This window comes from Pongo abelii, chromosome 10 (assembly GCF_028885655.2).
Source record: "Pongo abelii isolate AG06213 chromosome 10, NHGRI_mPonAbe1-v2.0_pri, whole genome shotgun sequence".
NCBI lineage: Eukaryota > Metazoa > Chordata > Mammalia > Primates > Hominidae > Pongo > Pongo abelii.
This window is the reverse complement of record NC_071995.2, coordinates 130,772,243-130,799,303: the sequence shown is the minus strand read 5'-3', so window position 1 is coordinate 130,799,303 and position 27,061 is coordinate 130,772,243. Positions and strand designations below refer to the sequence as shown.

Here is a 27,061-nt window from a genome sequence, read left to right as displayed (position 1 = left end):
AGGCAGAACAGAACACAGGTGTTCCTAGTTGACAGCTTTCTTTTTTTTTTTTTTGAGACGGAGTCTCACTGTCGCCCAGGCTGGAGTGCAGTGGTGCAATCTCGGCTCACTGCAATCTCTGCTTCCCAGGTTCAAGTGATTCTCTTGCCTCCTGAGTAGCACGTGCCATCACGCCCAGCTAATTTTTGTATTTTAAGTAGAGATGGGGGTTTCGCTATCTTGTCCAGGCTGGTCTTGAACTCCTGACCTCAGGTGATCCACCCACCTCGGCCCCACAAAGTGTTGGGATTACAGGTATGAGCCAACGCACCCAGCCCCTAGATGACATCTTTTGAGGCACAGTTTTTGTGTGTGTGTTATTGTTTATTTTTTATTTCTATTTATAATATGAAAATACAGAACACTTCATGAATTTTTGTGTCATCCTTGTGCAGAGGCCATGCTAATCTCTGTGTCGTTCCAATTTGAGTATAGGTGCTGCTGAAGTGAGCACTCTGTTGTTTTTTAAAAATAAAGTTCTAAATTTTTAGAAGTTAAATTTACAGAAAATCTATAAAGATAGAAAAGTTCCCACGTATCTTTTTATTTTTTATCTTATTTTTTATTTTTGAGAAGAGTTTTGCTCTTGTTGCCCAGGCTGGAGTGCAATGGCATGATCTTGGCTCACCACAACCTCCACCTCCCGGGTTCAAGCAATTCTCCTGCCTCAGCCTCCCGAGTAGCTGGGATTACAGCAATGCGCCACCACGCCCAGCTAATTTTGTATTTTTAGTAGAGACGGGGTTTCTCCATGTTGGTCGGGCTGGTCTCGAACTCCTGACCTCAGGTGATCCACCCGCCTTGGCCTCCCAAAGTGTTGGGATTACATGCGTGAGCCACTGCGCCCCGCCGCATGTATCTTTTTAAAAGATAAATGTTATTGTGTGCATTTAAGGTGTACATTGTGATGTTGTAGGGTACGTATATGCAGTAAATTGGTGACCACAGCGGAACGGGTGGGTTTTGCATCATCTCACAGGCACCTGTCTTCCTCCCGTAGCCAGAGCAGCCGTGATCCATGCATTAGCAAACACCTGGAGCATAATTATTCTCTGTAGCCCTCAGGTGCACACAAGCCCTTTTGAAGGGGCTCACCCTGTCGCCCCCTGTTTTATTCTCTGTCTTTATATATTTGATCCCCACCTTTTTATTTATTTATTTATTTTTTTGAGACAGGTTCTTGCTCTCTTGCCCAGGCTGGAGTGCAGTGGTACGATCACGGCTCACTGCAGCCTCAACCTCCTGGGCTCAAGCAATCCTCCCGCCTTAGCTTCCCAGATAGCTGGGACCACAGGTGCACACCACCACACTGAGCTAATTTTAAAAACATTTTTGTAGAGATGGGGTTTTGCTATGTTACCCAGGCTGGTCTCAAAACTCCTGAGCTCAAGTGATCCTCCCACCTTGACGTCCGAAAATGCTGAGATTACAGGTGTGAGCCACTGCACCCAATGCCCCCGCCTGCCTTTCTTTATTTATTTTAAAGATTCTGCATATTAATGAGCTCCTGTGATGTTTCTTTCTGTGTCTGGCTTGTCTTGCTGGCATCGTGACCCCTAGTCCATCCATGTGGCAAATGCAGGATCTCCTCTGTTTTTAAGGCTGAACAATAGTCCCTCATCTCTCTCCACATGATCATATACACCACAGTCTCCTTATCTGTCCGGCCACTGGTGGATGCCCAGGTAGTTCCCCGCTTTGGCCGCTGTGGGTAGTGCTGTGGTGGACGTGTGAGTGTGGACGCCTGGATGGGTGGTGAGCTGGATTCCTTCGGGTACAGGCCCAGGGGAAGGACTGTCAGGCCCTGTGGCAGTTCTATTTTTAATTTCCATAATGGCTGAAGTGCCCATACACCTTACACCCACTCTCCTCTGTAATTAACCTTTTATCTTATCATGGTACACTGGTCGCAGTGAATGAACCGTAATGATACATTGTCATTAAGCATAATCCGCAGGTTATTCAGGTTCCCTGAGTTTTTCTCTAATGTCCTTTTTTTCTGTGCCAGGGCCCCGTCTGGATCTCATGTGACATTTATTTATTTATAAAATGTATTGTTATTAGTATTATTTTGATACAGAGTTTCACTCTTGTTGCCCAGGCTGGAGTGCAGTGGCATGATCTCGGCTCATGCAACCTCTGCCTCCCGGGTTCAAGTGATTCTTCTGCCTTAGCCTCGCTAGTAGCTGGGATTACAGGCACCCGCCACCACGCCCAGCTAATTTTTTGTATTTTTAGTAGAGATGGGGTTTCACTGTGTTGGCCAGGCTGGTCTTGAACTCCTGACCTCAGGTGATCCGCCCGCCTCAGCCTCCCAAAGTGCTGGGATTACAGGCATGAGCCACCGCACCCGGCCCTCAACTGGGGATTTTGTTTGTGTTGAGCACATTCTTACTTTCTGCAACTATAAGGTTGTGTGTTTCCTGCCCCAGTCCTTGTTTTGTGTTTTGTTTGTTTGGTTTGCTTTTTTTTGGTTGGTTTGTTTTTGAGGCATGGTCTCGCTTTGTTGCTCAGACTAAAGTGCAGCGGCATGATCATAGCTCACTGCAGCCTCGATCTCCTGGGTTCAAGCAGTCCTCCCACCTCAGCCTCCTGAGTAGCTGGGACCACAGGTGCATACCACCATGCCTGGGTAATTTTTTATTTTTAGTAGGGACAAGGTTGCCCAGGCTGGTCTCAAACTCTTGGGCTCAAGTGATCCTCCTGTCTTGGCCTCCCAAAGTGCTGGGATTACAGGCGTGAGCCACCATGCCTGGCCCTGGGTTCCTTGTATTGGAGAATGGAATTAGAACCTCCCAACCTAAATATGAAACAGAAGGAGGCTCTCTAGAGGATATGAATATTTATTTGGGAGGGAATATGTGTGCCATAGTAAACTATGTGTATATTAAGGGGGGTAAAGGAAGAAAAAGGGTTTTAAAGGAAAATGAGGATGACATAATTGTTTTGAAATGTGTATATTAAGGGGGGTAAAGGAAGAAAATGGGTTTTAAAGGGAAATGAGGATGACATAATTGTTTTGAAATGTGTATATTAAAGGGGGTAAAGGAAGAAAGAGGGTTTTAAAGGAAAATGAGGATGACATAATTGTTTTGAAATGATTATCCTTGGCTACGAGGATGAATGACAAAATGGTGCCAGTCCAGGGTTGGACAGGCAGTTGCTGGGCAGATTTCCTTGCAGAAGTATTTTCTGGGCAAAGTTGTGTTTTTTGCAGTCTTTCGTGGTAGTTTTTATCAGGCATACAAGGCTGAGAACCCTCCCTTCATAATCTTCCCTGTGGCTGTATTTGTCAGGTGATTTTTTTTTTTTACAGTAATAACTCCATTTTGATTCTGAAAACTTTTCTCTTTCCCCTTTTTAAAAATATTTTTTAATTTTTTTTGAGATGGTGTCTCGCTCTGTTGCCCGGGCTGGAGTGCAGTGGCATGATCTCGGCTCACTGCAACCTCCGCCTCCCGTGTTCAAGCGATTCTCCTACCACAGCCTCCTGAGTAGCTGGGATTACAGGTGTGTGCCATCACGCCCAGCTAATTTTTGTATTTTTAGTAGAAATGGGGTTTCACCATATTGTTCAGGCTGGTCTCAAGCTCCTGACCTTGTGATCTGCCCACTTCAGCCTCCCAAAGTGCTGGGATTACAGGTGTGATCCACCATGCCCGGCCTCTTACATTTTTAAAAAATAAATAAAGATGGAGTCTCCCTATGTTTCCCAGGCTGGTCTAAAACTCCTGGGCTCAAGGGAGCCTCCTGCCTTGGCCTCCCAAAATGTTGGGATTACAGGTGTGAGTCACTGCACCCAGGCAATTTTTTTTTTTTTTTTTTGAGACAGGGGACTCTGTTGTCCAGGCTGGAGTGCAGTGGCGTAATCATAGCTCACTGCAGCCTCCAGCTCCCAGGCTCAAGCAATCCTCCCACCTCCATCTCACAAGTAGCTGGGACCACAGGTGTGCACCCCCAGACCCAGCTAATTTTTAAGGTTTTTTTTTTGGCAGAGGCAGGGGTCTCACTATGTTGCTCAGGCTGGTCATGAACTCCTGGCCTCAAAAGATCCTCTTGCCTCAGCCTTCCAATGCACTGGGATTACAGGTGTGAGACACTGTGCTTGGCTATATTTCCCCCTTTGATCAAGATCTTTCTCAGGCAGCCAGATGTGGTGGCTCACGCCTGTAATCTCAGCACTTTGGGAGGCCAAGGCGAGTGGATCTCGAGGTCAGGAGTTTGAGACCAGCCTGGCCAACATGGTGAAACCTCATCTCTACTAAATCTACAAAAACGGGCCAGGCATGGTGGTGTGCGCCTGTGGTCCCAGCTACTCGGGAGGCTGAGGCAGGAGAATCTCTTGAATCTGGGAGGCAGAGGCTGCAGTGAGTTGAGATTGCGCCACTGCACTCCAGCCTGGGTAACAGAGCGAGACTGTCTCAAAAAAAAAAAAAAAAAAAAAAAAAGCCAGGCGAGACGGCTCATGCCTGTAATCACAGCACTTTGGGAGGCTGAGGCAAGCAGATCACCTGAGGTCAGGAGTTCGAGGCCAGCCTGGCCAAAATGGTGAAACTCTGTCTCTACCAAAAATACAAAAATTAGCTGAGCATGGTGTTGCGTGCCTGCAGTCCCACCTACTTGGGAGTCTGAGGCAGGAGAATCGCTTGAACCCAGGAGGCGGAGCAGAGGTTGCAGTGAGCCAAGATCGCGCCATTGCATTCCAGCCTGGGCAACAAAGTGAGACTCCTTTAAAAAAAAAAAAAAAAAAAACTTTCTCAGGCATCACTGATCAGTCTTCCTGTACTTAGCCTTTTTGTTTTTTGTTGTTTTTTTGAGATGGAGTCTCACTCTGTCACCTACGATGGAGTGCAGTGGCACAATCTTGGCTCACTACAACCTCCGATCCGCCTCCTGGGTTCAAGCGATTCTCCTGACTTGGCCTTCTGAGTAGCTGGGATTACAGACGCCCGCCATCACACCTGGCTAAGTTTTGTATTTTCACTAGAGATGGGTTTTCACCATGTTGGTCAGGCTGGTCTCAAACTCCCGACCTCAGGTGATCTGCCTGCCTCAACCTCCCAAAGTGCTGGGATTACAGGCATGAGCCACCGTGCCCGGCCCTGTACTTAGGTTTTGATGTCCCAGGGTGTCCTGGTTGCTGGTCTTGCCCCACATCGGGTGGAGTTACGGCGGGTGGTGACTAGGAGTCAATGTCAAAACCCTTTTAGCCACAGTTGAGCAATAAGGGAGGTTTGGAGGGCGTGGTTCCTGGGCTAAGTCCCCCTGGGACCCGTTACTGAGTTCAGTTTTGTCTGCTTTGGAGTCCCTTGCTGTCATCTTGACGCGCTGGGCCAGCATGATTCTGCTAGGAGTTGTACTTCAAAATTTAACAAGGAACAAACGCAAAGCTTAAAAAGGGGAAATGCAAGGTAAAATTAATAGTAATGTGGCAATCCCAGTTTGCATAATGGCTTTGTCACGAACCCAGGCGTAAAGGCAACCAAGGGAATAAATCAGATGACCACATGGTGGGTGACACCGGCTACGACCCTGTGGCCTGTTTTCTTATTTTGTGCATGTGGGTCTCAGCTTTCCCAGAGGAGTTTCTCCAGGTACAGCACGTGGTGTTAGCAACAGCACAGGCATTTCCTTACTTAACCAGCAGAGACTAAGGGATCTCCTGGGTCAGGTTCTGTGGAGTTCCAGCAGAAGCCATGGATCGTGGAAGTTCAGCGACACCACTGTCCTGCCCCATGGGAGAGGTGGGCACTGAGATGGGTACGAGCGTCATCGTGACAGGAGTCCTGTTCTGGCGTCTGGGGAAAGCCGTCTACAGCATGAAACGTCCTATTCGCGACCTGGTTTGCCGTTTGAATGTCTCTGATTATGGCACTGGGGGGTACAGTGAACTTTTTGTGTGGCCCACACATCAGACGCAAGGCTCCTTTTGGAGAATTCATCTAGTTTTAGCTGATAGGACTTCAGGAACAGAGAAGTTTCCATTTTTAGTAATTCTATGGAAGAAAGTTAGATTAGATGAATCTAGAAGAATGTAGGTGTTACGCGCGTCTGTATAAGAGGCCACCTGAACAGGCTTAGTGTGAGCAACAAGGCTGTTTATTCACTTGGGTGCAAGGGGGCTGAGTCAGAAAGGAGTCAGCAAAGGGTGGTGGGCTTATCATTGGTTCTTATAGGTTTGGGATAGGATAGGTGGTGGAGTCAGCAGCAATTTTTTCGGGCAGGGGAGGATGTTACAAAGTACATTCATAAGAGCGGGAGGGTGTATTGTCACAGGGGCGGGGAGGAATGTTACAAAGTACATTCACAAGGACACGGAATATCACAAAGTACATTATCACAAGGGCGGGGGAATGTCACGATGGCTTGACCATGATGCGCCCAGCTCAGAGGACCTTACACTAGTGTTTAGTGTAGTCTACAAGTAGGTAATAAGAACTTGAAAATGATGTATAGGACTGCAATCTCCAATAGCAGGTATATAATAGCAATTCTTCAGAAACAGAACTTTTTTCCCTTCATTGGTCATATAGGAACCTCAGATTTAAAAACCTCCTGGGACTAGGAAGCCAAGACAGATTTTATTCACAGTCTTAAGGCTTTGGGCCTGCCGGGATGTGACTGTTTTCATTTACTCACCATATGGCTGAGAGTCCTGGACGCCAGGCATGCTAAGTACATTTTCTTTTCTTTTTTTTTTTTTTTTGAGATATAGTCTCGCTCATCACCCAGGCTGGAGTGCAGTGGCGCGATCTCAGCTCGCTGCAACCTCTGCCTCCCAGACTCAAGGGATTCTCCTGCTTCAGCCTCCTGAGTAGCTGGGATTACAGGCATGCGCCACCACACCCGGCTAATTTTTGTATTTTTAGTAGAGATGGGGGTTTCACCACGTTGGCCAGGCTGGTCTCAAACTCCTGACCTCAGGAGATCCGCCTGCCTCAGCCTCCCAAAGTGCTGGGATTACAGGCGTGAGCCACTGCTCTTGGCCCTGTGTACATTTTCAAATATCACATTTTAGTCAATGCCTTGACCATGTGGGGCCAGGTACGGTGGCTCATGCCTGTAATCCCAGCACTTTGGGAGGACAAGGTGGGCGGATCACCTGAGATCAGGAGTTCAAGACCAGTCTGGCCAAGATGGTGAAACCTCATCTCTACTAAAAACTAAAAAAATTAGCCAAGTGTGGTGGCAGGCGCCTGTAATCCCAGCTAGTCAGGAGGCTGAGGCAGGAGAATCGCTTGAACCTGGGAGGCAGAGGTTGCAGTGAGCTGAGATAGCGCCACTGCACTCCAGCCTGGGCAACAAGAGCGAAACTCCACCTCAAAAAAAAAAAAAAAAAAAAAAAAAAAATCCTGTCTTTTTTTTTTTTTTGACGGAGTCTCTCTCTGTTGCCCGAGCTGGAGTGCGGTGGTGCCATCTCGGCTCACTGCAACCTCTGCCTCCCGGATTCACGCCCTTCTCCTGCCTCAGCCTCCCGAGTAGCTGGGATTACAGGTGCCTGCCACCACGCCCGGCTAATTTTTTTTCTGTATTTTTTAGTAGAGACGGGGTTTCACCATATTGGCCAGGCTGGTTTCGAATTCATGACCTCATGTGATCTGCCCGCCTTGGCCTCCCAAAGTGCTGGGATTACAGGCGTGAGCCACCACGCCCGGCCAAAAAATATCCTGTCTTACATGTTGTTAGATTCCTTTGGGGGTTCAGTGCTATTTCCACCTAATAGAGGTCTGTAGCAATGTCAATGTTCAACCCCATCCTGGGTGGCATGGGATCACTCTCCATGGTTCACATCCTTGTAGAAACCATCAGTCATCATCTTTTTGTAGGTTTGACAAACGCTCTTTCGAATCCAGAAAAGTCAAGTAGAGAAGGAAAGTAAGGGGCCACTTACTGTGCCTCGAATCACAGGACTGCGGTGGACCGGCCTCGTTAAGACCCGTGGATGTCTTCAGCAAGAAACTCGGAGAGGCCCCTAAAGATATTGCCAGGGAGGAAAGAAAGAAAACTTCAGTCACTCCTTCCTAAGCTGTCATGACTACTCTTTTAAATGGCCCCACGCTTGGATTTCCATCACCACAACTGGGGGAGCCTGGGCGAGTGCGCTTTCCCTCACTGCACCTCCCGTTGGAGTCCAGGCTGCTGTGCCCTCCTTAGACTGTTGGGATGATGAGCCGACGGTGAACTCCCACCACCTGTACCTGTGAAGGGAGCTCTGGCTGAGGGGCTTTGCTGGCTTTGGGTCGGGGGCTGCCGTAGTTCTGTGTTGAGATGGTGTGGACTGCGGCAGAGCCAAGCCTGAGCCCCACGCCAGGATGAGTGAGTGCCTGGAAAGCATTCTGATTTCCAGCCTGGTGTATCTTCCTTCCATTACACTGAAAGTTTTACCCAACAGCTCGTTTAAGTTTTTTTTCTTTTTGAGGTGGGGTCTCGCTCTGTCGCCCAGGCGATCCTCCCACCTCAGCCTCCCAAGGAGCTGGGACTACAGGCACACACCACCACATCCTGCTCTTTTTTTTTTTTTTAAATTTTATAGAGATGGGGTTTTGCCACGTTGTCCAGGCTGGTCTCAAACTCCTGGGTTCAAGCTATCCACCTACCTCAGCCTCACAAAATGCTAGGATTATTGGTGTGAGCCATCATGCCTGGCCAAGTTTTGTTTTGTTTTGTTAAATTTTAAATTTAATTTTATTTTTAGAGTTGGGATCTTGCTCTGTGGCCCAGGCTGGTCTCAAATTCTTAGCTTTGAGCCATCCTCCCACCTGGGCCTTTCTAAGCAGTGGAATTACAGTTGTGAGCCACTGTGCCTGACCTCACTGAGGTTTTTATCACAGAATGATAACAAAAGCGCCGTGCCCATAGTTTTGTAGGTAGTGAGTGCTGTTGTTAGGACATGCTCCTGGTTAGTTTGGCGTCAGATACTGTATTTTTCCATGTTTCTACACTGAGCTTGGCCTTGTGTGACTTCTGCAAAATATCCACTTCTCTACCCTCTTTGTTCTCTGCCAGTTGTAATTTCTTGAGTCATTTCATTTTTGTTGCAGGAAATCAGGTTTTTTTTTTTTTGATGGAGTCTTGCTCTGTTGCCCAGGCTGGAGTCTAGTGGTGCGATCTCGGCTCACTGCAATCTCCCTCTCCCGGGTTCAAGCGATTCTCCTGCCTCAGCCTCCCGAGTAGCTGGGATTACAGGTGCCTGCCACCACACCTGACTAATTTTTGTATTTTTAGTAGAGACGGGGTTTCACCATGTTGGCCAGGCTGGTCTCAAACTCCTGACCTCAAGTGATTCACCTGCCTTGGCCTCCCAAAGTGCTGAGATTACAGGTGTGGCCACCGCGCCCGGCAGGAAATCAGGTTTTAAGAGACTTGCCTGTGAGTGAGTGTGACGGCTGGAGGCTCTCAACACTGCAGATTGCTGTAAATGAAGACTGTGGAATGGCGAATCTCACTGTTCATGTGGGGCCGTCAGACTGATCATCTGTACATAATCTATAGGATATTCACATTAATATATTTACATAAATATAACTTTAAAGAAGATTTACTATAACAGCTAAAATTATGACTAATGATATTAGATTTTAAGTTTTATACAATTTTGAAACATTATTTATTTATTTGAGACGGAGTCTCGTTCTGTCGCTCAGTCTGGAATGCAGTGGCACAATCTTGGCTCACTGCAACCTCCGCCTCCCGGGTTAAAGTGATTCTCCTGCCTCAGCCTCCTGAATAGCTGGGATTACAGGTGTGCACCACCACGCCTGGCTGATTTTTGTATTTTTAGTAGAGATGGGGTTTCACCATGTTGGCCAGGCTGGTCTTGAACTCCTGACCTCAGGTGATCCACCCACTTCAGCCTCCCAAAATGCTGGAATTACAGGTGTGAGCCACCACGCCCAGCCATGAAACATTTGTATTAATAACATAAATGTAACTGACAGAATGCCTAATATAATTTATTATTTGATAATGTCTCTCACATAATTTACTAAATAAGCCTAATCATTTAATGCCTCTACAAAATGAGAGAAGTTTTTAAGGTTCTCCTGGGGCCCAACTAGAAAATCCCAAAGTTAAGCCTAGGTCAGAAAAACTTAATTTAGAATTTTGTTCTTGGAGAAGCTGCTAAAGATGTCAGAAGGTTTAAAACAATTGAACGAAACGTGATCATAGGTCATTCTGAAATAACAGTCGTTTATTTCACTGAAGTGATAATCAAAAGACTTTGAAAGCAAGACAGAGATAGTTATACAGCACTGGCTGTGGCAGCACAGACACTAAAATTGGAGCGACAGAGGAGTTAGCAGGGCCCTTGCACAAGGATGACATGCAAATTCGTGAAGACTTCCATATTTTTTAAAATAATAAAATTATAAATATTAAAAAATTGTTTTTTGGCCAAGTGCGGTGGCTCACTCCTGTAATCCCAGCACTTTGGGAGGCCAATGGGGGGTGGATCACCTGAGGTCAGGAGTTTGAGACCAGCCTGGGCAACATGGCAAAACCCCATCTTTACCAAAAAATACAAAAATTAGCCAGGTGTGGTCGTGGGCACCTGTAATCCCAGCTACTCGGGAGGCTGAGGCAGGAGAATTGCTTGAACCCAGGAGGCAGAGGTTGCAGTGAGCAGAGATTGTGCTACTCCACTCCAGCTGGGGCAACAGAGCGAGATTCCGTCTCAAAAAAAAAAAAAAAAACTCACCATTTCAGGGTGTACACTTCCACGCATTTAGGACATTTACAAGGTTGTGCAGACGCCACCTCGTGAATGTCCTAAACTCCACCGCACTCCAACCTGGGCAATAGAGCCAGACCTTGTCTCAAGGAAAAAAAAAGAGTTTTTTTAAAAAGTTTACATGGATGTAACCTTTTGTTTATTTTTGTTTATTTTTTTCCAGACAGGGTCTTAATATGTTGTTGCTCAGGCTAGAATGCAGTGCTGCAATCTCAGCTCACTGCAACCTCCACCTCTTGGGCTCAAGTGATCCTCCCACCTCAGCCTCCCAAACAGCTGTGCACCACCACACCTGGCTAATTTTTTGTTTATTTTTTGTAGAGATGGAGTCTCACTATGTTGCCCAGGCTGGTCTCAAACTCCCAGGTTTAAGCAATCCTCCTGCCTCAGCCTCCCAAAGTGCTGGGTTTACAAGTGTGAGCTGCCACACCCACTCGTCTTTCTTACAACAATTACAAAAAATATTGGCTGGAATGCCAAAGCTGTGAGTTTTATCTCAACCCCATTAGAAAAGTCAGCAGATTCAAAGTAAGCAGAAAAAAATAGGGAACTTAGAAGGCTCTCCATGTTAGCTCTATAGTTGAAGGCTTTTTTTTTTTATGAGACTGTTTGAATAATGATAATTTGAGCTTTTAATTTTTCTTGATGTAATTTGTCCACCAGTTAAAAAAATGTGCATGAGAATAGGCTATAATATGTAGGTGTCTGGAGTCCCAGAAAACTTGGCATGTCTTCATATTTAAGAATCCCATTCTGTTTCTTATTAGTATCTTTAGAGCAAAGAAAATTCTGTAAATCCTGTCAGAGAATGTTTGGAGTTTGACCAGTGTTTTAGATGGTGGTGACTGGCCCAGCAGCTTTAAAAAAGTTTTTTCTTTGTATCTTCTAGTACATATTTTTTCCAGTTATGAATTCAATGTGGAACCCAGTGGTTTTTAATTAGCCACCCTGTGCCCACCATTTAGAATGTTTATTTTTGTTCTTGGAAGATTTTTAGAAACAAAGAAGGGAAAATGGCCAAATCATGCATGTAACCAAACTATAATCAGGATTTGCAAAAAATTTTGACCCAGGCATGTAGATCAAATGAAATATTCAGCTAGGAGCAGTGACCAAAAGTGAGTTTACCAGAGAAGACCTCGCACCTCGCACCTTGCAGACAGAATCTGAGTTCTCTAGAAACCAGAAAGACACTTGTCTTTCTTTTTTGATCCTAGGAGGAATGTAAGGGCCTTTATTAAGGCAACCTTATAACCAAACCAAATCTGGAATACAGTGGAGAGCTTCTACCTAAAAAGAGGGAGGCCTGGCCTGAGAGAAGATTCAGCAGGGCAGAAAAGGCAAGAGGCAGAAGTGAACAGCTCAGGTGGGAATTGCCAGTTCTAAGAGCCATGGCTTCCTTCCAACAGTGACCACTTTTCAGGTCCCACTTCTGACACCATTTATCTCAACTGAAATATCAGGGAGAGGCTTTTTAAAAGAAAACTGACATGGAGTTTCACTCTTGTTGCCCAGGCTGGAGTGTAGTGGCGTGATCTTGGCTCACTGCAACGTCTGCCTCCTGGGTTCAAGAGATTCTCCTGCCTCAGCCTCCCGAGTAACTGGGATTACAGGCATGCACCACCACACCCGGCTAGTTTTGTATTTTTAGTAAAGATGGGGTGTCTCCATGTTGGTCAGGCTGGTCTCGAACTCCTGACCTCAGGTGATCCACCCACCTTGGCCTCCCAAAGTGCTGGGATTACAGGTGTGAGCCACCATGCCTGGCATGAAAATGATATTTATTTGGGAATGGGGAATTCCAGTGGGAATACGTGTGCCATAGTGAACTATGTGCATTATTGGGGGTGGGGGGTGGGGGTGAAGGAAGATGAAGCCTTTACAGAACGAATGAGGAAGATGACATAATTGTTTTGAGGTAATTATCTTTGGTGGGCTGGGCACAGTGGCTCACGCCTGTAATCCCAGCACTTTGGAAGGCTGAGGTGGGCGGATCACCTGAAGTCGGGAGTTCGAGACCAGCCTGACCAACATGGAGAAAACCCATCTCTACTAAAAAATACAAAATTAGCCAGGTGTGATAGTGCAGGCCTGTAATCCCAGCTACTTGGGAGGCAGAGGCAGGAGAATCGCTTGAACCCAGGAGGCAGAGGTTTCAATGAGCCAAGATTGCACCATTGCACTCCAGCCTGGGCAACAAGAGTGAAAATCCATCTCAAAAAAAAAATTATCTTTGGCTACAAAGATCAATAACAAAGGCAATGCCAGTCCAAGATTAGACAGGCAATTGCTGGGTAGATATTTTCACAATAGTTTTGTGTAAGGTTTCAATGGCCTTTGAGCAAGGTTGTGTTTTTTGCACTTTTTTCATTTTTTTCTTTTCGTTTTTTTCATGAGTCCATCTCAGTCCATTTTTGCAGTCTTTTCTGATAGTTTTTGTTTTCAGGCATTTATGCACGAGAGCCTGTCTCTTCATGGTCTTCCTGAGGCCTGTTTGCCAGAGTGTTTGGTTTTATTTGGTTTTTTAAAACAGAAGTGATTCTGACAACAACTTTCACAAAATCAAGATCTCGGCACTAGGTGTGTTTGTTGCTGCTTGGACCTCACTGGTCAGCTGAAAGAAATGTGTGTGTACTAAGCCCTGCACATACACATACACAAATATTTTCCTGTGCAACCACCTGTAGCTCTGTTCAGCTGCACATGCGTTCGCACTGACGTCTCCAACCCTCCTGCATCACCACATGGACCATGCTAACCTCTCCCCTTGCTTATCCGCCACCCTGGGAGTCTCTTTGTCCCTCTCTCTTGCTCTCCCCTCTTCCCAACTGTGGAGCCCAGGAAGCAGCTTTCTGAGTCCCTCTGGGGCCTCCCGCTGCTCTGTGCACTCTTGCCCAGGCCCCCTCTGCTGTGGACTTGACTCGGGCCTCTCTGCTTCCAGCCTCCCCACCCTGCTCTCCCGAAAGCATATTCTGAGAGCTCTCTGAAGCACACGCAGGCCTGAGGCTGAGCCCTCTTTTGCGTCCCTATCTTCCCAGGATACTGCTTGGGGAAAGGACATGCTTGGGATCCATCTGTCAGCTGAATGGAGGCCGGGTGGTGCCTGGCTGGCACCCAGAGGGCACTTCATCCGCATGCATGCTAAGCCCCTGCGGGGTGCCAGGCTCTCCGCTTTCCTGGGAGCTGGGGCCAATCTCCGAAGAAAACAGACCTGCCACCCTCCAGAAGCTGGTGGGTCCTGGGTGGTGGTGGCCGAAAGGGACACTGGCTACTGCAAGCTTGTTTCTGCTTTTGCACAATTTTTTTTTTTTTTTTGAGATGGAGTCTCACTCTGTTGCCCAGGCTGGAGGGCAGTGGTGCAGTCTTGGCTCACCGCCACCTCCGCCTCCCGGGTTCAAGTGATTTTCCTGCCTCAGCCTCCCAAGTAGCTGGGATTACAGCCGCCCGACACTATGCCTGGCTAGTTTTTGTATTTTTAGTAGAGACGGGGTTTCACTATGTTGGCCAGGCTGGCCTCGAACTCCTGACCTCAGGTGATTCACCTGCCTTGGCCTCCCAAAATGCTGGGATTACAGGCGTGAGCCACCGCACCAGGCCGCACAATTTTTCAAGAGCTGGCAGGACCTGCTGTACTCGGAAAGAAACCTGGGTTATTTCCAGATTAGGTTAAAGCCAGCATCAGCTGGCCTTGTTTCCATGGTCCTCTGGTAACCCACGGCAGAATCCGTCCAAGGGGATTCTGACACAGAGGTGGCTCAGCTCTGCAGAGTTTGAGATGTGAATCAACGGAAAATCGTCTGCAGTGCTTTCTCAAACTCTTTTTCAACATTTGACTTTCATGTTTCCCTAAGCTGCCCCGGCTGAATAGCTAATGAACTTGTAATTAAAGCAACTTTTCACATGGTGAAGAGCCGCATTCCACCACCCGCTCGGGCTCTCAGTCCGGGGCTGGAACCCAGCCCGGTGCAGCAGGTGTGCAATCCCTGACGCTCGTGTTTATGGAGTGGGAAGAACGGCTGGCCCTCCAGGACGCTGTGCACCTTCTTGCGGGAACACCTTCTTGGGGGCTGACCTGGCCCCACGAGGTACACCAGGGTGCTGGCTGCTTTCAGCCAGGGGAAGAGAGGCCGTATTGTGCTCAGTGAAAGCCCGATTCCTGCAATTTGAATTCTGAAAGGAGTTGAAAAAAGGCGTAGGCAGCCTGGGCCTCGTGCTGCACCGGTGCTGGGATGGTCGTCGATGCGTCCCTCCTGCTCTGGGACCCTCTGGAGCGGCCGGGGCCCCAGCCCTCCCTGCCCTCCAGGGAACCGCCCGCGCCTGGCGGTGATTCCCGTGGTTGGGGCAGGAGAACTGGCTTCTGCTGCTCACGGGAAAGGAGCCTAAGGCAGCGCTTAGATCTCCAGTCAAAGGGGGGCAGCGGCGAGGCTCTGCCGGGACAACGCAGGAGGCGAAAGCAACTGGGAGGCGCCAGGTTGTCCAGGCAGCTCCCTGCAGCTGAGGAAACTGAGGCGGAAGAGGCCCGGGCAGGGAGCGGCAGCTCAGGGCGGGTCGTCCCCTGCCTCACACGCCACCCACACAGCCTTCTGTTTCCAGGTCCCGGCGGGGTGCATGCTTTACCGAGAAGGTTCTGTCTGGCTTGAGTAACGTTTCTAAGACGCCAACTGGAAACAGTTCAAAGATCGAATACAAATGTTTCTCTCTCTCTTTTTTTTTTTTTTTTTTTTTGAGACAGGGTCTCACTCTCACCGAGGCTGGAGTACAGTGGTGGGATCTCGGCTGACTGCAACCTCCACCTTCCGGGTTCAAGTGATTCTCCCACCTCAGCCTCCTGAGTAGCTGGGATTACAGGCGCCCGCCATCACGCCCAGCTAATTTTTTGTATTTTTAGTAGAGACGGGGTTTCACCATGTTGGCCAGGCTGGTCTTGAACTCCTGACCTCAGGCGATCCATCCGCCTCGGCCTCCCAAAGTGCTGGGATTACAGGTGTGAGCCACCACACCCAGCCACAAATGTCTCTTTAAAAAGTTTATTATGAGGCACACGGATCATGCAGACAGGAGTTCGAGACCAGCATGACCAACATGGCGAAACCCTGTCTCTACTAAAAATACAAAAATTAGCCAGGGGTGGCACGGCCTGTAATCCCAGCTACTCAGGAGGCTGAGGCAGGGGAATCCCTTGAACCCAGGAGGCGGAGGTTGCAGTGAGTCGAGATTGTGCCACTGTACTCCAGCCTGGGCGACAGATGGAGATTCCATCTCAAAAAAACAAAGCAAAAAGCAAAAATTAGCTTGGCGTGGTGGCAGGCACCTGTAATCCCAGCTACTCAGGGGGCTGAGGCAGGAGAATTGCTTGAACCCAGGAGGTGGAGGTTGCAGTGAGCCAAGATCGCGCCATTGCACTGCAGCCTGGGTGACAAGAGGGAAACTCTGTCTCAAAAAAAAAAAGTTTTCAGTGTATTCACAGAGTTGTGCAACCATCACCAGCCTGTTTTAGAATGTTTTTAGCACTTCAAAAAGAACCTTGCAGCCATCAGCAGTCACTCCTCATTTCTCCCCAATCCCCCCAGCCCTAGGCAACCACTAGTGCTTATGAATGTACCTATTCTGGACATTTCACATAAATGGGATCTTAGGTAGATGCTGAGGAGCAGGATTGCCAGGTTGCATGTTCAACCTTTTGAGGAAGAGCCGGACTGTTTCCAAAGCACTGTACCATTTTACATCCCACCTGGAGTGTATGAGCGTTCCAATTTCTCCAACACCCCCGACTCTTGCCAACACCTGTGCTGTCTTCTTGATTACAGACGTCCTAACGGGTGTGTGGTGGCGCCTCACTGCCGTCTGCTTGATTACGGCCGTCGTAACGGGTGTGTGGCGGCGCCTCACTGCCGTCTGCTTGATTACGGCCGTCGTAACGGGTGTGTGGCGGCGCCTCACTGCCGTCTGCTTGATTACGGCCGTCGTAACGGGTGTGTGGCGGCGCCTCACTGCCGTCTGCTTGATTACGGCCGTCGTAACGGGTGTGTGGCGGCGCCTCACTGCCGTCTGCTTGATTACGGCCGTCCTAACGGGTGTGTGGCGGCGCCTCACTGCCGTCTGCTTGATTACGGCCGTCGTAACGGGTGTGTGGCGGCGCCTCACTGCCGTCTGCTTGATTACGGCCGTCGTAACGGGTGTGTGGTGGCGCCTCACTGCCGTCTGCTTGATTACGGCCGTCGTAACGGGTGTGTGGCGGCGCCTCACTGCCGTCTGCTTGATTACGGCCGTCGTAACGGGTGTGTGGCGGCGCCTCACTGCGGTTTGCGTTGCCCTTCCCTGACGGCTAATGATGTTGCGCCTCTTTTCCTGTGCTGATTGGCATCTGTATATGTTATGTGGAGGAATGTCTATTCAGATCTTTTGACCATTTTTTAATTGAGTTATTTTCTTTTTATTACTGAATTGTAAGAGTTCCTCACATATGCTAGATACAAATCTCTTACCAGATACGCGATTTGCAGTTTTCCTTCCATTCTGGGAGCTTTTCACTTTGATGGTGTCCTTCGATGCACAAAAGTTGTACGTTTTGATGAAGTCCAGTCTGTCATTTTTTCTCTCATTGCTCTTGCTTCTGTGGTCCCGTTGAAGACACCACGGCCACCACGGTCACAAAGGTTTAGCTTCTAACGGGGGCCCGCAGCTTCCACTCTTACACGTCGGCCTCTGAGCCAGTCTGAGTTCACTTTTGCACATGATGTGAGGGAAGGATCCAGCTTCGTTCTTTGCACATGGACACATGCCTTTCCCAGCACTGCTTGTCGAAATGAGCACTTTTTTTCTCCCCTGAATTGTCTCGGCTTTCAGTTCTGTCCCTTCAGTCAGTTCTGCGCGGTCCGGGTCCCTGCGCTGTCCAGTAAGTTTTCCAACTGTGAATTGTGAGTCTTTCAACTTTGTTCTTTTTCATGAGTGTTTTGGCTATTCTGGGTAGAAATGCTTTTTTTTTTTGAGACAGAGTCTCGCTCTGTCACCCAGGCTGGAGTGCAATCGTGTGATCTCGGCTCACTGCAACTGCTGCCTCCTGGGTTGAAAGGATTCTCCTGCATCAGCCTCCCGAGTAACTGGGATTACAGGCACGTGCCACCATGCCCAGCTTATTTTTATATTTTTAGTAGAGATGGGGTTTCACCATGTTGGCCAGGCTGGTCTTGAACTACAGACCTCAGGTGATCCACCTGCCTTGGCCTCCCAAAGTGCTGGGATTACAGGAGTGAGCTATTGCACCTGGCCAGGTTATACACTTTTAATTTTGAAACAAATTTATTTTAAAAAATTGTGAAAAAAGAATATTTTGTGATATGTAAAAATTCTATGAAATTCAGATCTCAGGGTTCACACATAAGATTGTATTGGAACACAGCCACACCCGCTGATTTACATATAGTCTCTGGCTGCTTTTATGCAACCGCAGAGTTGAATAACAGAAACTGAATGCTCTGCAAATACTAAGATGTCTACCATCTGGCCTTTGCTGAACGTTTGCTTATGCTAAAGATGTTTGTGCAGATATGAGAAATGACTTAGGCACAAGGTTTTTAGAGTAGTGTTATTTGTAACAGTAGGATCAGAAACAACCCAAACATGCCCCAGAAGAGGACTGGTGAATCAGCAATGCGTCATTTATAAAATGGAATATTACACAGCTATGAAAAGAATGAAGAACTTCCCCAGCCCAGAGGCGCCCAGGGAGATGGGACTCGATACAAGGTGGGAACCTGGATGGGATCCTATGACAAAACAAGGACATTAGGGGAACAAAGGGAATCTGAAGTATAGACTTTCAATAATAGTAATAATGTATCAGTATTGATTAATTCATTATAACAAATGTACCATCCTAATGTAAGGTGTTGCCAGGCACGGTGGCTCACGCCTATAATCCCAGCACTTTGGGAGGCCGAGGCGGACGGATCACGAGGTCAGGAGTTCAAGACCAGCCAGGCTAACATAGTGAAATCCCGTCTCTACTAAAAATACAAAAATTAGCCGGGCGTGGTGGTGGGTGCCTGTAGCCCTAGCTATTTGGGAGGCTGAGGCAGAAGAATCGCTTGAACCCAGGAGGCAGAGGTTGCAGTGAGCCGGGATGTCACCACTGTACTCCAGCCTGGGTGACACAGTGAGACTTTAAAAAAAAAAAAAAAAAAAAAGATGCTAATACAGTGATATAGTGGAAACTGGGTGCTGGTATATAAGAACTGTGTACTATCTTCACGATTTTTCTGTAAATCTAAAACTGTTTTTAAAAAAGGTTATTATTCTTTGGGAGGCCAAGGTGGGCAGATCACTTGAGGTCAGGAATTCGAGACCAGCCTGGCCAACATGGTGAAACCCCATCTCTAGAAAAATATAAAAATTAGCCAGGCGTGGTGGCGCATGCTACTCAGGAGGCTGAGGCAAGAAAATCGCTTGAACCCAGGAGGCAGAGATTGCAGTGAGCTGAGATCGCACCACTGCACTCCAGCCTGGGCGACAGAGTGAGACTCCATCTCAAAAAAAAAAAAAAGTTTATTATTAAAAAAATAGGGAAGCTCTTTATGTTCAGATAAGGAAATGACTCCAAGACATCAGTAACCGCAAAAGCAAAACGAAGCTGGCACAGAATGGAAATGATACACACTTTCTGTGTTTAAAGATGTGTATTGGGGCTGGAGGGGGAGAATATATTTGCACATTTGCTTGTATTTATACAAAGGAACTTGGAAGGATTCACAAGAAATTCCTGTGTAGCTATGTGAGTGAATCACTTATTTAAGACAAAACCCCAAATGTTGGCCCTGAGGTGGAAGTTTTCAGCATTCTTAGCGACTCCTCACACTCAGTGACCTGCCCGGCCTCGTCAGCGCCCCGTTCCCAAGCCCTTTCCCTGCCTAGCCGCCTTCTTACTCACAGCCCCCAGTGCCTGTCTGGCTCCGGGAATCTGGTGGAGTGACCCAGCCCTCTCAGCTTGCATTAGGGCTCAGATAGCTGAACAATCCAGACACGGGTCACACCCAGGGACACGCAGGGCAGTGATCCAAGCCACGCACCAGGAAACATCAAAGCAAATGGCTTCTGACAAAAGCCAGCCTTACTAAACACAAGTGAAGGAGACAATCTTTGGAGAACAATTTTATTAGCACAGTTTAAGAACCTTAGAAATGACACAGTGAAACTACTGTAAATCTGTCCTAAAGAAGGAAAGAATATTTTTGTTGTTGTTGTTGTTGAGATAGAGTCTCACTCTATTGCCCAGGCTGGAGTGCAATGGCGCCATCTCGGCTCACTGCAACCTGTGCCTCCTGGTTCAAGCGATTCTCCTGCCTCAGCCTCCCGAATAGCTGGGATTACGGGTGTGCACCACCTTGCCCAGCTAATTTTTGTATTTTTTGGTAGAGATGGGGTTTCACTATGTTGCCCAGGCTGGTCTTGAACTCCTGGCCTCAAGTGATCCACCCATCTTGGCCTTCCAAAGTGCTGGGATTACAGGCGCGAGCCACCATGCCCGGCCCCAGAAGGAATCTTTTTAAAGGGGAAAAACTCTAGTTTCATAGCAGCATCCTTGCCGACGGTGAAAGGCAGGAAGCTGTCTAGATGTCCAATGGCAGGAGAATTAGGCCCAGGGAGGGTGGGGTTGCATCTCACATGGGTGAGGGATCCAGCCAAAGTCACCCTTGGAAATTTCTTCAATCACCCATAAAGTAAGACATTTGGGGTTTAACATAATAGTCCTTAGCTGTGATACAACTTTTTTTTTTTTTTTGAGACTGGAGTTTCATTCTGTCGCACAGGCTGGAGTGCAATGGCATGATCTCGGCTCACTGCAACCTCTGCCTCCTGGGTTCAAGCAATTCTCCTGCCTCAGCCTCCCGAGTAGCTGGGACTACAGGTGCCCACCATCATGCCTGGCTAATTTTTGTAATTTTAGTAGAGACAGAGTTTCACCATGTTGCCCAGGCTGGTCTTGAACTCCTGACTTCAAGTGATCCTCCTGCCTTGGCCTCCCAAAGTGCCGGGATTATAGGCGTGAGCCACTGTGTGCCTGGCTGGTGGTAAGGAATTACTACTGTGTCATACACACAGTAATGTGTCTTGTATACACTATGCAAAGTCTAATTTTACAGGTTTTTTTTTTTTTTTTTGAGACAGGGTCTCACTTTGTTGTCCAGGCTGGAGTGTAGTGGCTCATTCACGGCTTACTGCAGGCTTGACCTCCCAGGCTGAAGCTATCCTCCCACCTCAGCCTCATGAGTTGGTGGGACTACAGGTGTCACCACGTCTGGCTAATTTTTGTATTTTTTGTAGAGACAGAGTCTTGCTCTGTTGTCCAGGCTGGTCTTGAACTCCTGGCCTCATGTGATCCTTCTGCCTTGGCCTCCCAAGGTGCTGGGATTGAATCACTGTGCCCGACCCAGTATTTTGTTTTTAAAGATGGGGTCAGCTGGGCGTGGTGGTGAGCGCCTGTAGTCGCAGCTACTCAGGAGGCTGAGGCAGGAGAATCTCTTGAACCCGGGAGGCAGAGGTTGTAGTGAGCTGAGATCATGCTACTGCACTCCAGCCTGGGTGACAGGGTGAGACTCCATCTCCAAAAAAAAAAAAAAAAAAAAAAAAAAAAGATGGGGTCTCCCTTTGTCACCCAAGTGGCAGCACAGTGGCGTGATTGCAGCTCACTGCAGTCTCGACCTGCTGGGCTGAAGTGATCCTCCTGCCTCCGTCTCTCAAGTAGCTGGGACCTCAACTGCGTGCACCACACCTGGCTCCAATATTTAGAGTGCACGTGTGCTATTGAGTTTACCAGGGGGGTCTGTGCAGAGTGTGACACCACTGTACTCATTTCCGGGGGACACTGGCCATCATGAATGGCAACTCTGGAGACGAGTGGTTGGAGGGCTGGGTGGGTATTCTTCCTTGCTCCAGGCACTGATGCCTGTTCCCATCTACCAGGGAAGTGCCCCAGCCCTTCCAGCACCAATGCACCAAACAAAAACATCACTGTATCAAGACATGGCAGGTCCCTCAGGATTCCCCGATGTTCCAGACGCTGGCCAAGTCCGTGTTGTCCTCTCCGATGATCCTAGCTGCCGCCGGCATAAACATCCACTTGACGGTGCATGGGTAAAAGCACGGTCCTGCTGACGCCTGGTCCCATGTAACAATCTCCCTGCATCAAGACGCCAATTTCTGGCTCATGATCCCCGACCCTTTACAGCGGAAAATGACCCAGCAAACAAGGAGGGTGTCTAAAACTTGCAGGCGCAAACCCGAGGCAAAGCAAGGTCACCTCTGCACATACAGAGCCCCACCTCAGGAGCAGGGCCCAGAAGCCACGGCAAACATGAACAGCCACGGCAAACACGAACAGCCACGGGAAACACGAACAGCCACGGCAAACACGAACAGCCACGGCAAACACGGGCCACGGCAAACACGAACAGCCACGGCAAACGCGAACAGCCACGGCAAACGCGAACAGCCACGGGAAACACGAACAGCCACGGGAAACACGGGCCACGGGAAACACGAACAGCCACGGGAAACACGAACAGCCATGGCAAACACGAACAGCCATGGCAAACACGGGCCACGGGAAACACGAACAGCCACGGCAAACACGGGCCACGGGAAACACGAACAGCCACAGGAAACACAAGCAGCCATGCCTGAACATGCCCAGCTGCATCTGATTGCGGAGGCTAAGCAGGGTTGGGCCTAGTTAGTACTTGGATGGTTAGTACTTGGATGGTTAGTACTTGGATGGGAGACCAACTGGGAGTATCAGGTGCTGGAGGCTTTTGGAAAAAAAAAAAAGACTACATACAAAAATTTTTCCATGTAAAAAAACCTTAAAGTCAAAACAGTGATGACAAATTGGGGCAAACATTTACAAAATAAATAATGCCAGAAGGCTAAGTCCCTTAATATGTAGAGAGTGGTTATGATTGAAAAAGAACTCCACAGCAACACACAGGAATGGACATGGTTGAGTTCACAAAGCAATATAAACGCATTTTTAAACAGAAGAGAAACTGTGCCATTTGACTCATCACTGAAGAAATGCAATAAAAATCAAGACCTTTCCATCTTTCTGATTTAGCAAAGATAAAAATGTTTGCAGACGCTGCACCAGGAGGATGTGGGCAACATCTGCCTGAGGACGGTCACCACAGCACTGACCCGGAGCAGCCACTGGGGAGCCCTGAACTGAACCGCAGTGTACCGCAGCGGGAGGAAGCCAGTGACTTCCCGGAGATGGCTTCACGTCCAGGTGCAGAGGGGCCGATGAGCATGTGGGATGGATGGCTACTGCAAGCCGTGGGCGGGGGGAACCTGAGTGATCTGAGTCATCTCAGAAACCAACGCACTGGGAGATGCAGAGAGTGCTACATAAAGTTGGCCATCGGTTGTGAGAGGAACCAGGTATATGGTACCATGGGGGTTGGGGTGGCGGAGGCCCTGGCTGTGCAGGGTGCAGGCCACACAACTTTGCCCTCTGCCTCGTCCAGGGCCTGTAGCATTTCTGAGTGGTTGTGGGCAGCTGCAGGGCTTGTGCCTGTGTGTGTGCCTGGCCCCACCCACCCACCTGCCCCAGCTTGCCCACCTGCCTCACCCACACTGGCTTTCGCGGGCAGGCAGTGTCTGGACCCCAAGCGCCATAAGGAGGAAAAAGTGTAATTCAATTTCTGGGTTTTGGTAAATTGGCAGAACTGAAAATGGAACTTGACCTCGGCACAGCAAGGTTAATAAGCAAACGCCAGGGAGTTTCCTTCCTGTGGGGACAAAAGTGTCACTGTGACCTGCTTACAGCAGACAAGCAGCAAATCCTCATTTCTGGTGTAAGGACCTTACGAGCCCCAACTCCAGGTGGCTGGACCCTCAGCTACACACAAATTGTGTTTCCACTGGGAGGCCGAAGCCTGCAGTGGAGTCCCGGGCATCTGGATGTCAGGAAAGGCGCCAGGAGCAAGCAGCCGGCGCTCAAGGCAACACGCGGTGCTCAGCATGGTGAGGCGGGGCTGGGCTGCTCCCCTGCTGTGCGCCACTGCCGCAGGGAGGACCTGTCCAGCAGCTGCAGCATGGGTGCCGGCAGGGACACATGCCCATGGGGAGCTGACGGCCTGGGAAGGGGTGCGTGGTGACCGCAGGAGGCATGGAGAGGGGGAAGGGGAGTCCAGTGGCTGCTGTCGGAGGGCTGGGGGCCCAGGACAGGGAGGCCCAGTGCTGCTCACCTGTCCCTGCCGCACCTCCATGACTACACGTATAACAGATGACAAATGGTCAAACAGACCCAGAAGCCAACCAAGGAGAGACGGAAGAAACCAGGCCAGGGTCTAGCTAGAAAAGGTGTTTCCTCCCATTTTATTTCATAATACATTTTCACAGAAACATGATATATTTACAAATATACAGGTAAGAGACTGCTGGTCAGAAATCTTGAAACTTAAAATGTCATCAAAAATTAATTTACAAAAGCCACCAAGGGTCCACGGAGGCGGCCAGGTGGATGGTGTGGCCAGCGTCCATGTGAGCCTGCCCAGAAGCCCACGCAGCCTCCCGGCTCTGCCTCCGCTGGCCCCGTCTCAGGAGGCGCTGGTTTGCAGGTTTTTGGAAGCTGCAAGCATTGCTCTGACTTTGGCCATGAGATCCTGTGCAGGGTGAGACACAGAGGAGAACCTGTGAAGACCTGGCCAGACAACCCACACGGTGAAGAAATTCATCGAGTTGGTGGTCAAGACCAAAGACGGTGCTAGCACCGTGGGGGCAGCGGAGGAGCCTGGCTGTGCAGCGTGCGGGCCACACGGCTTTGCCCTCGGCCTCACCCAGGGCCTGTGGCATTTTGCCCGACATCCCTATCCCATGCAGGTGTCGATGGCAGGAGGCACAGGGAATGAAAATTAGCTAAAGAGAAACCACGAGGCCCCTTGATGAAAGGCTGGGAGCGGGAGGGGGCGTGCCCACTGACCTGAGTGATTTTGCTCTGCACGGAAGAAACGATTGCGGAAGAGATCTGGGCTTCTTTTTCCTGAGAGACTCCCCTAATGCAGACAGGGAGAGAGCAGAGCTTACAAGCGTGTGAAGACGCTGAGCCAAGGCCAGCGAGCAGCATCCCCACCTCCGAACCTCAACTCTAGAACTGAGAAGTGCCCACTGCATCTGCTTCCAGTATCCTTTTTTTTTCCCCCAGACAAGAGTTTCACTCTGTCACCCAGGCTGGAGTGCAATGGCACGTTCTCAGCTCACTGCAACTTCTGCCTCCCAGATTCAAGCAATTCTCCTGCCTCAGCCTCCTGAGTAGCTGGGATTGCAGGCGTGTGCCAACATGCCCGGCTAAGTTTTGTATTTTTAGTAGAGACGGGGTTTCACCATATTGGTCAGGGTGGTCTCGAACTCCTGACCTTAGGTGATCCACCCGCCTTGGCCTCCCAAAGTGCTGGGATTATAGGCGTGAGCTGCCGCGCCTGGCCCTCCAGTATCCTTCAATAAAAATTGGCATCATAAACATGCTGTGTTATACTCATCTGAAATGTTTACAAATTGCAATCTAACTCAAAAAGATTTTCATATAAAATTACCTTCAACACAAAGGAAAAAAGAAACAAAGAAAGGAAAGACGCAGCAGAATGGTAGAGCCCTCCCAGAACCATGGCCTTGGCTGTGGGTGCCCTCGGCCTGTGCGTGAGGTGTCTGTGTGCTGGAGCCAACACCCCCTCCCCGCAGCGATGCTCAGCCTCCTGCACTGATGTACATTTTATCGTTATTACATTTTCAGAGACAGGGTCTCTCTCTGTCACCCAGGCTGATGTGCAGTGGTGCCGTCATGGCTCACAGCAGCCTCCACCTCCTGGGCTCAAGCAATCCTCTCACCTTAGCCTCCTGAGTAGCTGGGATTAGAGACGCGTGCCACCTATTTTTAGTAGAGACAAGGTCCTGCCATGTTGTCCAGACTGGTCTCAAATTCCTGCCCTGGCCTCCCGAAGTGCTGGGATTACAGGCATGAGCCATGGCGCCCAGCCCAATTTACATTTTAACTCTAAAGGTGCCACCTCTTAGATTCTAATCCATCTCAAATGAGCTGAGGCCTCTGCCACTAGAATGGAACAGTTGCGCGTACTCCCATGATTGACATTTACGGAAGCAATCAGTTTAAAGAGAGCAGCTGTTCCCAGATGCCGCCCTCTCTGGTTCCCCCAGGGTGTGGGTGCCTGGGCAGCGGAGGGTGTCTGACTTGAAGTCATTATCACCTAGCCCGGGACTGGGACGCCCACGTCTGTGCTGCTGCCCAGGTTTGACGCCCGGTGACAGGTTGGCATCATTTGGCCCTGGCCATTGCAGCCTGGGGACCTGCTCCAGCCACAGCAGCCTGGGGACCTGCTGACAGTTCCGGGTCTACTAGTCATTGCAGAGCCCAGTGTGCCTGGTGGGCATCAAGCACATGTGTGACACCTGGGCTGCTTCAAGTGGACTGCTCCACTCCTGGGCTCTGCAGGAGGGTCTCCCCATTACAGGACCTGCTCCTCTGAGCGCTCATGGATTGTGAGAAGCCACATCTAGGCGACTTCCTTGATAGAGGGGGTGCGGTTTGGCTTCGTGGCTGGTGCCCCTGGACACAGGCAAGGACTGACATAGGCAAGGACTCAGGGAGGAGGGAGAGTCCTGCTGGCCGCCCCTTGCCTTTCCCCAAAGAGAGCTGCTGGAGGACAGGGGTTACCTGGAGCGCTCCTGGCTGGAGCCCCGACTCTCCACAGGGGAGACGCTGGCCGAGTGGGCCGAGGGGGCCGCGGGGGCCGAGGGGGCTGCGGGCCGGGGAGCTGCCTGCTTGCTGGGTGACACCGACTGAGACCTGGCCTTGGACTTGGTCCGCGACCGGGACCGCCTCTTCTTTTTCTTCTCGTGGGGACTTCTGAAAGGCAAGAGTTTCTGTGAGAGACGTAGCTTTGTGTTTAAAGGCAGAGCACAAAGGGAGAAGCTCGGATCTGAGCCAGTTTTTGGCTAAGAGTTCATCAAGGCACAATTCAGGGACAGAACCACTCCAAACCCATTAATTTCTCTTAAAGCTACTTATTTCATGTAACCGATAACTGACGATGCGGGGAATCGATCCATGGGTTTAACAAAAGCCACCCAGGACACCGAAGATGGCACAATCTTCCCTAGAAGCAGCTCCGTCCCCGTTTAGGACCTCAAGTAAAATACTTGTGGCATTTAAGATGCAACCAGCATTTTATTTACATGTAAAATACCTAAGATAAGCAACCACAGGCAGGTCATAGTGCTTTG

At 49.3% G+C, this 27,061-nt stretch overlaps 1 protein-coding gene and 2 non-coding genes across 8 annotated transcripts in view; 1 reads left to right on the top strand and 2 right to left on the bottom strand.

Moving 5' to 3' along the window:
• Positions 1-389: 389 nt before the first annotated feature.
• Positions 390-493, bottom strand: LOC112135886 (U6 spliceosomal RNA). The gene has a single exon (XR_002917120.1). It is a non-coding gene; the product is annotated as a U6 spliceosomal RNA (small nuclear RNA).
• A 9,796-nt stretch (positions 494-10,289) lies between these two features.
• Positions 10,290-10,393, top strand: LOC112135932 (U6 spliceosomal RNA). The gene has a single exon (XR_002917158.2). It is a non-coding gene; the product is annotated as a U6 spliceosomal RNA (small nuclear RNA).
• A 13,722-nt stretch (positions 10,394-24,115) lies between these two features.
• Positions 24,116-27,061, bottom strand: part of SFSWAP (splicing factor SWAP) — a 91,136-nt gene continuing 88,190 nt past the window's right edge. For 5 of the 6 annotated variants that reach the window (XM_024256931.3, XM_024256930.3, XM_009248410.4 and 2 more), the window contains 3 exons: positions 26,493-26,684; positions 24,747-24,819; positions 24,116-24,429 (listed from right to left, as the gene is read on the bottom strand). In XM_024256931.3, coding sequence (XP_024112699.2) covers positions 24,364-24,429; positions 24,747-24,819; positions 26,493-26,684 — 331 coding nt within the window. In that variant the 3' untranslated portion in view covers positions 24,116-24,363. Of the gene's footprint in view, positions 24,430-24,746; positions 24,820-26,492; positions 26,685-27,061 lie in introns of those variants that run through there. The other variant, XM_054527765.2, reaches the window with a different exon arrangement.